At 39.2% G+C, this 14,351-nt stretch overlaps 1 protein-coding gene across 11 annotated transcripts in view; it reads right to left on the bottom strand.

The window, feature by feature from the left end:
* Vps13 (vacuolar protein sorting 13C) overlaps nucleotides 1-14,351 on the bottom strand; it is a 1,483,510-nt gene that overhangs the window by 1,209,637 nt on the left and 259,522 nt on the right. For all 11 annotated transcript variants that reach the window (XM_076210284.1, XM_076210280.1, XM_076210283.1 and 8 more), the window contains one exon: nucleotides 5,837-5,963. In XM_076210284.1, the coding sequence (XP_076066399.1) occupies nucleotides 5,837-5,963 (127 nt within the window). The remainder of the gene's footprint in view (nucleotides 1-5,836; nucleotides 5,964-14,351) is intronic.

Here is a 14,351-nt window from a genome sequence, read left to right on the forward strand (position 1 = left end):
GGTTATGCAGATTTATGGGATAGGAGGAAAGCTTTTGGGAGCTGTCAAGAGTTTTTATGTGAGTAGTAGAGCATGTGTTAGGATTGGAAATGGAGAGAGTGAGTGGTTTGAAGTAAAGGTGGGACTTCGTCAAGGATGCGTTATGTCGCCCTGGCTGTTCAACTTATACATGGATGGGGTGGTGCGAGAGGTGAATGCTAGGGTAGCGAGTCAGGGATTGGAGATGGTTAAAGAAAATGGAGAAAAGTGGGAGGTGAGCCAGCTGTTGTTTGCGGACGACACTGCGCTTGTGGCAGGGTCAGAGGAGGGATTGAGGAAGCTGGTGGCAGAGTTTGGGAGAGTATGTGATAGAAGAAAGCTAAAGATAAATGTGGGTAAAAGTAAGGTGATGAGATGTACAAGGGGTGAAAGTGGCAGTAGACTGGAAGTGAACATTAAGGGAGAGCGACTGGAGGAAGTGGATAGTTTTAGATACTTGGGTGCAAGTGTAGCAGGAAAAGGTGGAGTGAAGGTGGAGGTAGAATGTAGATTGAGAGAAGCGAGTAAATGCCTTGGTGGTTTAAAGAGTGTAATGAGAAATAGACATTTGGGAATGGATGCGAAGAGGAGACTGTATGAAGGAGTGATTGTGCCAACAGCACTGTATGGGGCAGAAACGTGGAACATAAGAGAAGAAGAGAGAAGGAGTTTGAATGTGTTTGAGATGAGGTGTCTGAGAAGTATGGCGGGGGTTACTAGGCTAGATAGAGTGAGAAATGAGGAGGTGAGGAGGAGAACAGGGGTGAAAAAGGATTTGGGAGAGAGGGTTGATGAAAGAATATTAGGATGGTTTGGACACATGGAAAGAATGAGTGAAGAAAGACTAGTAAAAGAGGTATGGAAGGCAGATGTGGAGGGAGTGAACATGAGGGGACGTCCTAGGATGAGGTGGATGGATGGGGTGAAGGGGGCTTTGGGGAAGAGGGGAATGTCTGTTGAGGAAGGAAGGGAGAGGACGGAAGACAGAGGTGAGTGGAGAATGGTTGTATATGGATGATGTTGTGACTGCATGAGGAGAAATGGGCGGGGGGGTGGGGGGGGTGGTAGTATGTGTGAGTAAATTTTGACGCAGCCCGAAGGGATTTCTCCCCGTCCTCTCCTTATATGCAAAGGGGGACGGAGAGGGGGGGTCGCCGATTAAATGAAGCGGCCTTGCTGTGGATGTACTGTGTCTTGCGACACTGCTTCTGACCCAGGGCGGTGGGCGGGGTGCAGGGATGACCCGTCATCCAGGAGGTGCTCAGATGAGAGGAAGGGTGAGAGGGGTGTGGAGTGTATTTGGGGATGAAATGGGTGGGAGTGTTTTTATGCCTTTCCCTTTTTGGCTACCTCCCTTGGAAGGGGGAAAAAGCCTTGGTATATGTATGTATGTATGTAGTACCTATACATAAAGGAGGAAATAATGAAGACCCTACCAACTGTAGACCAGTCTCTCTAACAAGTACAATAGCAAAAATTTGTGAAAGAATTATCAAAAGTAAATGGGTAAAATATTTGGAAAAAAAACAGTGTGCTAAATCCAAGGCAATTTGAATTCAGACTTGGACGATCATGCGTCACTTATTTAATATGTTTCTATTCAAGGCTGATAGATATAATACAAGAAAGATATGGATGGGCTGATTGTGCATTTCTAGACCTAAAAAAAGCTTTTGACAAAGTACCACATAAGAAGTTGCTTAAGAAATTAGAAACTGAAGGAGGAATACATGGCACACTGCTTAAATGGATGCAAGACTTTTTGCAAGAAAGAAAAATGAGAGTAGTGATAAGAGATAAACACTCAAAATGGGATGACATAATAAGCGGTGTTCCACAAGGAACAGTTCTGGCCCCAATAATGTTTGCTATATATATTAATGATATGGATGAAGAAATTGAAAGTTATATGAGCTTCTTTGCAGATGATGCAAAACTATTAAAAGAAGTGAAGACGGAAGAAGATTGTGAGTCACTACAGAGTGATCTAAATAAAGTATGGAAATGGAGTAGGAAGTGGGAGATGGAGTTCAACACTAAAAAGTGTAGTATAATGGAATTTGGAAAAAGCAAAAACAGAATAACAGGATCATATAAATTGGGAGAAGAAGGAATAAAAAAAGTAGAAAATGAGAAGGACCTGGGAGTCATTGTTATGAATAATATGTCACCTGAGAAACATATAAACAAGATTTTTGGAGAAACTTATAATTTAATAAGAACAATCAAAGTGGCATTTACATACCTGGATGAAGAAATGGTGAAGAAAATTCTAATCACTATGATAAGACCAAGATTGGAATATGCAGCAACGATGTGGTCACCAAGTACAAAAAAATGTATAAAAAAAATTGAAAGAATACAAGGAGCAATTACAAAATTGGCACCAACACTCTCAAAACTATCATATGAAGAGAGACTAGCAAAACTTGAACTACAGACACTAGAGCAAAGAAGAGAGGAGATTTGATAGCTATTTACAGAATCATGAAAGGCATAGAAATTATTGATAGTGAGAATCTGATAAAATGGGATGATAGAAATACAAGAGGACACAGAAAGAAAATCAAGAAAGACAGCTATAGAAGAGATGTGAAAAAGAACAGCTTTCCTCACAGAGTAATAGACAGTTGGAACAAGTTAGATGAGAAAGTGGTGTGTGCAAAAACAATACATGAATTTAAAAATAGTTTAGATATAATGAGATATGAAGACGAGACACCATGAGCATAGCTCCCCTTCCCTTAAAATACAACTAGGTAAATATACACACACATAAGTACCACATAAGAAATTGCTTAAGAAATTAGAAACTGAAGGAGGAATATAGGGCAAACTGCTTAAATGAATGGAAGACTTTTTGCAAGAAAGAAAAATGAGAGTAGTGATAAGAGACAAACACACAAAATGGGATGACGTAATAAGCGGTGTTCCACAAGGAACAGTTCTGGCCCCAATAATGTTTGCTATATATATTAATGATATGGATGAAGAAATTGAAAGTTATATGAGCTTCTTTGCAGATAATGCAAAACTATTAAAAAAAGTGAACACGGAAGAAGATTGCGAGTCACTACAGAGTGATCTAAATAAAGTATGGGAGTGGAGTAGGAAGTGGGAGATGGAGTTTAACACTAAAAAGTGTAGTATAATGGAATTTGGAAAAAGCAAAAACAGAATAACAGGATCATATAAATTGGGAGAAGAAAGAATAAAAAAAGTAGAAAATGAGGACCTGGGAGTCATTGTTATAAACAATAACTCACCTGAGAAACATTTAAACAAGATTTTTGGAGAAACTTATAATTTAATAAGAACAATCAAAGTGGCATTCACATACCTGGATGAAGAAATGGTGAAGAAAATTCTAATCACTCTGATAAGACCAAGATTGGAATATGCTGCAACGATGTGGTCACCAAGTACAAAAAAATGTATAAAAAAAATTGAAAGAATACAAGGAGCAATTACAAAATTGGCACCAACACTCTCAAAACTATCATATGAAGAGAGACTAGCAAAACTTGAACTACAGACACTAGAGCAAAGAAGAGAGATTTGATAGCTATTTACAGAATCATGAAAGGCATAGAAATTATTGATAGAGAGAATCTGATAAAATGGGATGATAGAAATACAAGAGGGCACGGAAAGAAAATCAAGAAAGACAGCTACAGAAGAGATGTGAAAAAAACAGCTTTCCTCACAGAATAATAGACAGTTGGAACAAGTTAGATGAGAAAATAGTGTGTGCAAAAACAATACATGAATTTAAAAATAGTTTAGATAAAATGAGATATGAAGACGGGACACCACGAGCATAGCTCCCCTTCCCGTAAAATACAACTAGGTAAATACACACCAAGGGCTTTTTCCCTCTTATAAGGGAGATAGCAAGTTAATGGTACACATCCACTTCCATCCATCACACTTGGTTCCCTCTAATCTTTGCTCATTGCAGATGAAGGTTCATCCCTGTCTTTTGCCGACTGCCTGGCTCAGAATGACTACAACAAAACACAGTACCGTATTTTCCGGCTTAAAATGCGCATTGGGTTATAATGCGCACCCATGCACTTCGTTATCTCAGTACACAGATAGTGCGCACCGACGTATAACGCGCATGCCAGGAAAAGTCACTGGTGGCTAAAGCTCGTGAACTGCATGTATGCGACTCCTGCTTGCGTTGGTCCATTGTTTTGTGGGAAATTTGAGCCATGAAAAGTTTATTGAATACAAAATGTACATGAAAAAAATTCGGATTTTTACAGAAAAATTGTAATTTACTGTCCTGAGGGAATAATTCATCTTACAAGTTTTTATCACCGTGTAAAATTTTTTATCGCCATGCAGCAACAAACTATGTTTCGGTTCATAAGTGTCTTTACTGAAGCGACATTTAGTTTAACAAACTCTTGCAAGAGGGTGTTTAGTGTAGGCTATATTGACAATAGAACTGTCAATCTCGGCCCTGATCTAGCATATTCCGGGTGAGCTAAAACGGCCAACGTTCATGATGTTGGTACCAGTACTGTTTTACGGATCCCAAATATTTGCATAGACTACGATAATTAATATTAGTAAAAATAAACCAATGAAATAACTGCAATTAATTACTTAGTATCATGTGAACGAGGTTACATGGAGAAGTATTTTTCATTGGCTAGAGCCACCACTGGGAAATCTGTTGATTTGTCACTAAATTAAGTGTCAGTTTAGGCACCAATCAGGACACAACTAAGAAAAAGTCGGAACTACATGTACCGGTATACGACTCATGATGTGCGTTGGTCCCTTATTACTTTGTAGCTTAAATAGTTTGTAGGAAATATGATCTAAAAAAAGTTTATTGAAAGTAAAATATACAGAAAAATTTCGGGATTTTTACAGAAAATGTTCATTTTATATCTCGAGGAAATAATTCGTCTTTACCATTTTTTATTTAATACTGAAACAAACTACAGACTTTTTCGTTTTAGCTTTGAACCTGCAATGACAGTGGTGAAGTAGGACAGTCTCTCATCGAGGTGACGTTTAGTTAATATAACTCCTGAAAGAGGGTGTTGTAGTCAGGTGTTTGACACAAGTTTATGAACGGCCGCAACGGAATTTGTACCATACCTAAAGTGAAGCAACAGAGCCAACATAAAAATTCAAACTAGGATACTGTGAACATGGGCAAATATCATGAATATTGATCATGTTTCATGGTGTTTAGGCCTATTTAAACATGAAAAATAAGATTCGATAGATACCTACCTATACCAAATATCTATATAGCCCATGCTGGCGTATTCTTTCATGTCACCATGGCTGTTCTTCTTGTTCTCACGGAACGTCACCTTGTTGTGAAAAAAATACACACAGCCGCAGAATTTTTATTGTAGGCCGTAGATAATGCGCACCACCGGATAACGCGCACCCCCCATTTTTAGGCCCTTCCAACGGAAAAAAGTCGCGCACTATAAGCCGGAAAATACGGTACATCCACAACAAAGCCACTTCACTAATTGGCAACCCCCCCCCTCTCCATCCCCTATTGCAGAAAATAGAGATGGGGAGAAATACCTTCAGATTGCATCAAGATATCATCCATACACAGTCATTCTCCATTTAACTGTATCTGCTGACTTCTCTGTTCCTTGTGTAACAGACTTTCTCCTCTTGGTCAAAACACCTTTCACCCCATCCATCCATCTCATCCTAGGTTGTCCCTTCAAACTCACTACATTCAGTTTGTTAACATAATAAAAATCTTAAGAGGACTGAATATGCATTCTGTCTTTCTCATCCTAGTCCTTATGCAAGCCAACAGTACCTTATAAATAAGTTGTGCCGTGTCAAGGCATGGTCTCCAATTTGCATCTGTGCTTTGGAGTGAGAGGTCATGTAATGTCACCCCTGCAGCAAAGGGACCAGACTGGTTGCTTAGGTTGTCCTCGTACCTGAAAAAATAATAATAACTAAATAAATATATGTATAAAAAAATAAAAAATAAAAATTAATTTGTGTCAAGATCAGACCAGAAAAATGGTTACAAATATGAAAAAAAAAAAAAAAAAAAAAAAAAAAAAAGAGTTGATTGCAGAATATTAAAGCAAGATCTTGATAATATATATTGATATATATTAATTAATAAAATCATAAAAAATTAATGGCAAAAAATAAATAAATAAATAAATAAAAATATTGCAAATTAGTACAAGCTATCTGTGTGTACATGTATACAAATACAGGTACACAACCTTTTATCTGAAACCCTTGGGGCCAGCTGCATTTCAGATTTTGGAACAAATACTATCTATCCCAGTGAAGTTTGGGCAGCATTCCTCACATGAACATTTTATTACAGCAGAAACGTGTAAATACTCAAATAATTGGGATGGATAAAGACTTTGGTATTATTACATCTTATTCATAGAGTGGTGTACTGATAAATGTAATACCGTATTTTCCGGCTTAAAATGTGCATCGGGTTATAATGCGCACCCATGCACTTCGTTATCTCAGTACACAGATAGCGCGCACCGACGTATAATGCGCATGCCCGATCGCATTTGTCTATAACGCAGTTTAACCTCGGTATTTATATCATGTGAACAAGGTTACATGGAGAAGTATTTTTCATTGGCTAGAGCCACCGCTGGGAAATCTGTTGATTTGTCACTAAATTAAGTGTCAGTTTAGGTATCAATCAGGACACAACTAAGAAAAAGTCGGAACTACATGTACCGGTATATGACTCATGTTGTGCGTTGATCCCTTATTACTTTGTAGCTTAAATAGTTTGTAGGAAATATGATCTAAAAAAAAAGTTTATTGAAAGTAAAATATACAGAAAAATTTCGGGATTTTTACAGAAAATTTTCATTTTATATTTTGAGGAAATAATTCGTCTTTACCATTTTTTACTTAATACTGAAACAAACTACAGACTGTTTCGTTATAGCTTTGAACCTGCAATGACAGTGGTGAAATAGGAGTCTCTCATCGAGGTGACATTTAGTTAATATAACTTCCAAAAGAGGGTGTTGTAGTCAGGTGTTTGACACGAGTTTATGAACGGCTGCAACGGAATTTGTACCATACCTAAAGTGAAGCATCAAAGCCAACATAAAAATTCAAACTAGGATGCTGTGAACATGGGCAAATATCATGATTATTGATCATGTTTCATGGTGTTTAGGCCTATTTAAACATGAAAAATAAGATTCGATAGATACCTACCTATACCAAATATTTATATACGGTAGCCCATGCTGGCGTATTCTTTCATGTCACCATGGCTGTTCTTCTTGTTCTCACGGAACGTCACGGAGAAGTGTGCCTCCCGACTTTGTGACGGCCAACATCGTCACGTTGTTGTGAAAAAAATTACACACACAGCCGCAGAATTTTTATCATAGGCCGTAGATAATGCGCACCACCGGATAACACGCACCCCCCATTTTTAGGCCCTTCCAATGGAAAAAAGTCGCGCACTATACGCCGGAAAATACGGTAGTGAGATAGTCAAAAATATGAATAATGAAACACTGGGGACAACTTAAGCCACAGATACACAAATCTTAATCATACACAAAATTGTACTATTTATACAGGAAAACGTATGAATATCCACACTCAAGTGGAATAAAGACTATATAACTATATGTTGTCATGCCCTCAGCATGAGTAGAATTCTGTGGTTCTGTTGTGTCACACCCTTGTGTGAATAAAATCTCATGATTGTAATTTTAAGGCATGCCTGGCATGAATTTTTGTCATATGTAAAATTATGAATATAATACATACACTAGCCAAATTACCCGCGCGTTGCTGCAACTTTGTGAATAATCCCTAACCTAACTATACCCCACCTAACTTTAACCCTTAACCCTAACCAAAAAATAATTTTTTTTTTAATTATAGCTTTAAACACCCCCACTCCGAGGTGTGTGCCCCCCCCCAAAGGTTAGGAAACCCTAGTTTGAAAATACATGCATACAAGGGTATCATGTTCTTGGCCAAGAAAGACCTAAATGTGACAAAAATTGCAGAGGGCAAAGGTAGTGTTGAACTGATCATGATAAAAGTCGAAGGCAAGAATATGAAAAGTAGAAAGTTTGTGGTGACCTATGTGCCCCCAAAAACGAATGCTTGGAAAGAGAATGAACATACAAAAATGCTAGATACAAGAAAATCACTAAATGAGATACTAATGGGCAAGGGTAATCTGGTAATTATGGGGCACTTCAATTGCAAAGAAATTTGTTGGGACAACATGACAGTGCGAGGAGATGACTTGTGGGGCAACGTACTGCTAGACATGACCATGGAGTACACAATGACCCAATGGGTCAGTGAAAACACAAGGTATAGAAACAATGAAGAGATACATCCCTAGAGGCAACAGAAAATCACACAACCCCAACTTCACACCAGAAATCCAAAACCTCATCAGACAACGTGACACACTTAAACACGGTACCCCCACACCTATCCCTCAAAACATAGCAGACCAAATACAAACACTAAACACTGTGATTGCCAATAAAATACATGAACAAAAAACACAAAATTAGCAAAACTTTATCAATACACTTGATCACAAAACAAACACCAGCAAATTGTACAAAACACTCAACAGCATTACACTATCCAACACTAACACTACACGCTCTCACGCAGCAATAATCACAACAGATAATCTACCCTCAAACAGACAAGCAAACGCACTCATACGTCATTTTGCACAGACAAGCCATCTCACTTCTCACCCTGACGACCGACGCACCATTCGACGTAAGAAAGACTTTCCCACAGACTCAGACTATATACCCTTCAAAGACAGTCAGACAAAACTCATAATACATAGTCTCAAGCACTCATCTGCCTGTGGCCCTGATAACATAAGCAACATCCACCTAAAACACATTGGACCACAAGGTATACACACACTCACAAACATTGCAAACTACAGCTATTCACACAACACTATACCCGACATCTGGAAGCATGGTAAAATAATCACCATTCCAAAACCGAACAAAGACCCAACAATCCCAACATCGCACCGCCCAATCACACTTCTCTGCACCCCCTCTAAAGTCATTGAACGCCTAATACTTAAACTTGTCACACCACATATTCCCCTTGCTGACTCACAACACGGTTTTAGGCCACTACACTCCACAAACACTCTTCTGACAAACCTCACACAAAGAATTTTAGATGGCATCAATTCAGATAGGCCCCACCAAAGAACACTTCTTATAACATTAGACATTAGTAAAGCTTTTGATGCTATCCCCCGCCACAACCTAACAAATAAAATATATAACACACACATGCACAATAACACCAAAAGATGGCTGGCCAATTATCTGGCAGGTAGGAATGCTTACGTGTCATATAATGGCCAATCATCGCACATCAGAAACATTAAGAACGGAGTACCACAGGGCTCAGTTCTATCCCCCACACTATTTAAACTATACATGCATGACTTACCCACGCCAGACACCTCAGAAATACAAATCTCTTCCTACGCAGACGACATAACAATCACATGCACACATCGTAACACAAAGCTGCAGAAATAATCCAGCCATACCTTGATACACTCAACACATGGTTCATCGCAAACAGACTCAAAATAGCTCCAACCAAATCTACAGCAACACTTCTCACAAACTGGACAAAAGAACACAAATACATACCTCATCTCTACATCAACAACACTCTAATACCACACACAAACACACCGAAAATTCTTGGTGTAACATACGATACATCCATGTCTTTCAAACAACACATCACAAACATAAAAAACAAATGCACACCCAGACTTAGCGCACTTAAGTCAATCACTGGAACAACATTTGGACAAAACAAAGAAACTAATACAACAATATACAAACAATGCATACGCTCAGTGTTGAATTATGTGAGTCCTGCATGGGCTCCTAATCTCAGTGAGACACACCACAACACCCTTCAAATCATACAAAACAAAGCCCTAAAAACAATTACAGGCTGCACAAATACAACACCTACAGACCATTTACACCATGAAACAAAAGTCCTCAAAGTCAAGGACCACCTCGACATGAGAGGCACACAAACACTTGCCGCAGCCACCACAAACACATTACACCCGCTACACTACATAGCAGAACACCCACACACACCAAGAAACATTAAAACAACACCCAAAGACCTTTATCACGCACAGATACTCTCTTCTCTTCCTCCACAACCACCAAATACCAGCCTCCGGAAACATATTCATAATCATATCACTCACCGCTCCATTAACACACTGAAAGACAACACACTGCTGCATGCCAGACCCCCTGATATCCACCCTTCTGAATCCTCTCTCCCACAAAAGGACAGAGTCCACTTGGCCAGACTGTGGTGCGGTCACCACCCAGCACTTCTAAGCTACCAGAAGAGGCTGGATGACCGCATTGTGAACAGCTGCCCAGGATGTAACACTTCACCCCATACCATACAACACATAATGGAAGACTGCATTATACACAATCATGCACGCAAACAACACAACATACGCTCTATAAAGGATTTGTGGGAAAACCCAGTTTCGGCTATGGCATTCCTTGGGGAGACGGGACTGCTCGGACAGACAGTCTAGGGAATGACAACAACAATGAAGAGCCATCAAAACTAGATTTAATATTTACAACAGAACCTGAAATAGTGGACAAAGTCCATTACAAGACACTAATTGGAAAGAGTGACCATGTACTCATCAAAACTGTACTAAAGGAAGAAATAGACATGGAGAGGAACGAAAAGCATAGGAAAGGAAGATTGATGTACAACAAAACAGACTTTGCAAACTGGGAAAATTTCTATATGGAAGAGACAACAATGGAAGAGAAATGGAATATATTGATGGATAATTACAACAAAGGAGTAAACAGGCATATATCAAGACAAAAGCGAGAGAGTACATTAAATGTTGGTTCAACAAAAGATGCAGTGAGGCAAAAGACAGAAGGGACAAAGCTTGGGAAAGGTAAAAAGACAAAAAACAAAGCAAATGGCAAATTTATATAAACTATAGAAATGAATATGTTAATGTGAGAAGAGAGGAAAAAAGCAACCATGAGAAGGATGTTATAGATAAATGCAAAGATCAAGCCAAACTATTCTATCGGTATGTGAATGGTAAACTTAAAACCAAACAGGAAATGGTCAAACTACGCCAAGGAAATATAGAATACACAGAAGAATTAGAGATGGCCGAAGTCATGAACAACCACTTTCAATCTGTCTTCACCAGAGAGAAAATACAAAACTGGGACATAGATAATAACAAGCAATCTCCCCACATGAGTGAGTCTACATCACAAAAAGAAATATCAGAACATCTATCAAAACTGGACATCAGAAAATCACATGGACCGGATGGTATTGCAAATTGGATTCTAAAGGAATGCAAAGAAGAACTAACAGATAAAATACACATCATAATAAATAGCTCACTCAAAAAAGGAAAGATACCTAATGACTGGAAAAATGCTAACATTGTACCAATATATAAAAGAGGAAACAAGGAAGAACCCACCAACTATAGGCCAGTATCACTAACTAGCACTATAGCCAAAATTTGTGAGAAAATCATCAAGAATAGATGGGTAAAACATCTGGAAGATAACATATTAAACCCAAGACAATTTGGGTTCAGACAGGGAAGATCATGCACCACAAACTTAATATGCTTCTACTCAAGGCTAATGGACATAGTGCAAGAAAGAAATGGACGAGCTGATTGTGCATTCCTAGACTTGCAAAAAGCCTTTGACAAAGTACCACACAGAAAATTACTAAAAAAAACTGGAACACATACGAGGAATACAAGGGAACCTACTAAAATGGATGGAGGACTTCCTGATTGGTAGAAAGATGAGAGTAATGCTCAGAGAAAAATATTCAGATTGGAAAGAGGCGATCAGTGGAGTACCACAAGGATCTGTACTGGCACCAATAATGTTTGCTATCTATATGAATGACACGGACGAGGATGTGAACTGTTACATGAGCTTCTTTGCTGACAACGCCAAACTGTTAAGGAAAGTAGAAACTGATAAGGACTGTGAAGCACTGCAAGAAGACCTGAATAGGGTATGGAACTGGAGTCAGAAATGGGAAGTGGACTTTAATACTAACAAGTGTAGCATAATGGAGTTTGGAAAAAGCAAAAACAGAATATCAGGAAAATATACAATTGGAACCAAGGAAGTAAAGAAAGTAGGATCCGAAAAAGATTTGGGAGTAATTATCACAAACGACTTGTCCTATGATAAACAGATTAACAAAATTGTCGGGGAGACTTACAACTTGCTAAGATCAATAAAAGTGGCATTTGCATACTTGGACAAAGACATGATAAAAAAAATATTGGTTACATTGATAAGGCCTAGACTAGAGTATGCTGCAACATTGTGGTCCCCCAGTACCAAAAAGAATGTAAAGAAAATAAAGAATCCAAAGAGCAGCTACAAAAATGGCACCTGCACTTGCAAACCTATCATACAAGGAGAGATTGGCTAAATTGGAGTTACCGACACTGGAGCAAAGAAGAGAGAGAGGTGACCTACTGACCATCTACAGAATCATGAAAGGCACAGAGATACTTGATAGAGAGGACTTACAGTACTTAACTGGGACAGGAGAAACACAAGAGGACATAGAAAGAAAATAAAAAAACATAGCTACAGAAGAGAACTGATGAAAAACAGTTTTCCACATAGAGTTTTGGACACTTGGAACAAACTGGATAATGAAATAGTATGTGCAAAAACCATTCATGAGTTTAAAAGCAAATTAGACACTGCAAGATACAATGGCGGGACACCACGAGCATAGCTCCCCTTCCCGCAAAATACAACTAGGTAAATACAAATATCATATGTACACATTCTTTTGCATGCATGTGTATTTACAGTAAAAGCCCTCTTATCCGGCATTCAAGTATCCAGCAACTTCAAGTATCCGGCATATTTTTTCCAAGCATTAAACGTCCTAGGATGAGATGGATGGATGGGGTGAAAGGGGCATTACAAAAGAGAGGAATGTCTGTGGAGGAAGGATGGGAGAGGACAGAAGATAGGGGTGAATGGAAAGGGGTTGTGTATAGATGATGCTGTGATGCATAAGGGGGAGTGGGTGGGGGATGAGGAAGTATGTATGAAAAAAAAAATAATAATAAATAAAAACAATGCAGCCCGAAGGGATTTCTCCCCATCTCCTTTTCTGCATGAGGGGACGGAGAGGGGGGGTCGCCGAATTTATGAAGTGGCCTTGCTGTGGATGTGCTGTGTCTTGTGACACTGCTTGTGACCCAGGGCAGTGGACAGGATGCAGGGATGACCCCTCATCCAGGAGGTGCCAAGATGAGAGGGAGGGAGGAGGGTGGAATATATAGGAAATGGAATGGGTGGGAATGGTTTCTATGCCTTTTTCTTTTTGGGTACCCCCCATGTAGGGGGAAAAAGCCTTTGGTATATGTATGTATTAAAATCTATATGAAATCAATACAAATTGATCAAATGTCCCACGCAAGGCTTTAATTGTTCCTGCTGTCACCAGAGCGCACCACTGTCTTAGTCAGTTTCACGCCACCCGCCACAGCCCACTGCCCACATTGTTCAGTCTCACATGCGCCACATTTGTGTTTGTCTCCGCTCAGTTCAGCTATATTCTTCCTCGAGTGTTCCCCTGTAAACTTTCATCATGCCCAAAGTTGATGAATGGAAATGTGTTGTGCTTATACTTAGGCAGAAGGTGGACATTTGCAAACGTTTAGAGAAAAGAGGAAAGAGCTCCAAACAAGCTGACATAAGAAACTATTTTAAAGTAGGTTGTAAGGGAAAGAGTGGCAAACAAGTACAGAGGACAGTGATAAACTGGAGTGATGAACTGGATGTTGGCGAGTGAGGCGGTTTTGTTTATGTACTTTTTTATGTTAAATGTTTATGTTATGTTAAATGCTGTTGATGATATGGTTTAATGTCACACACTCCCCCCCTATCGGGAGGCTAGGACAGTGCCCCTCACAGAGGGCTTTGTAGCGTGGAATTTAATGAACCATGCCCTTGGTTTAACTTTGCTGGTGGCAGGATTCGAACCGCCCTCACCTCGACCTTCGCCGCAAGTAACGACACCCTAACCCGCTCATTGTAGACATGGAGTTTTTGTAACCCTTCACTTATTTTAGTAACCCCTTCAGAAAAGTACAGAGAAGGTTAGTGTCTAGTGATGAACTGTATGTTGGCGAGTGAGGTGGTGACACCACAATTAATGGATGCTTTGTTTATGTT

The sequence above is a fragment of the Oratosquilla oratoria genome, chromosome 27 (genome assembly GCF_046742065.1).
Source record: "Oratosquilla oratoria isolate Oo_2021 chromosome 27, ASM4674206v1, whole genome shotgun sequence".
In the NCBI taxonomy this organism is placed as follows: domain Eukaryota; kingdom Metazoa; phylum Arthropoda; class Malacostraca; order Stomatopoda; family Squillidae; genus Oratosquilla; species Oratosquilla oratoria.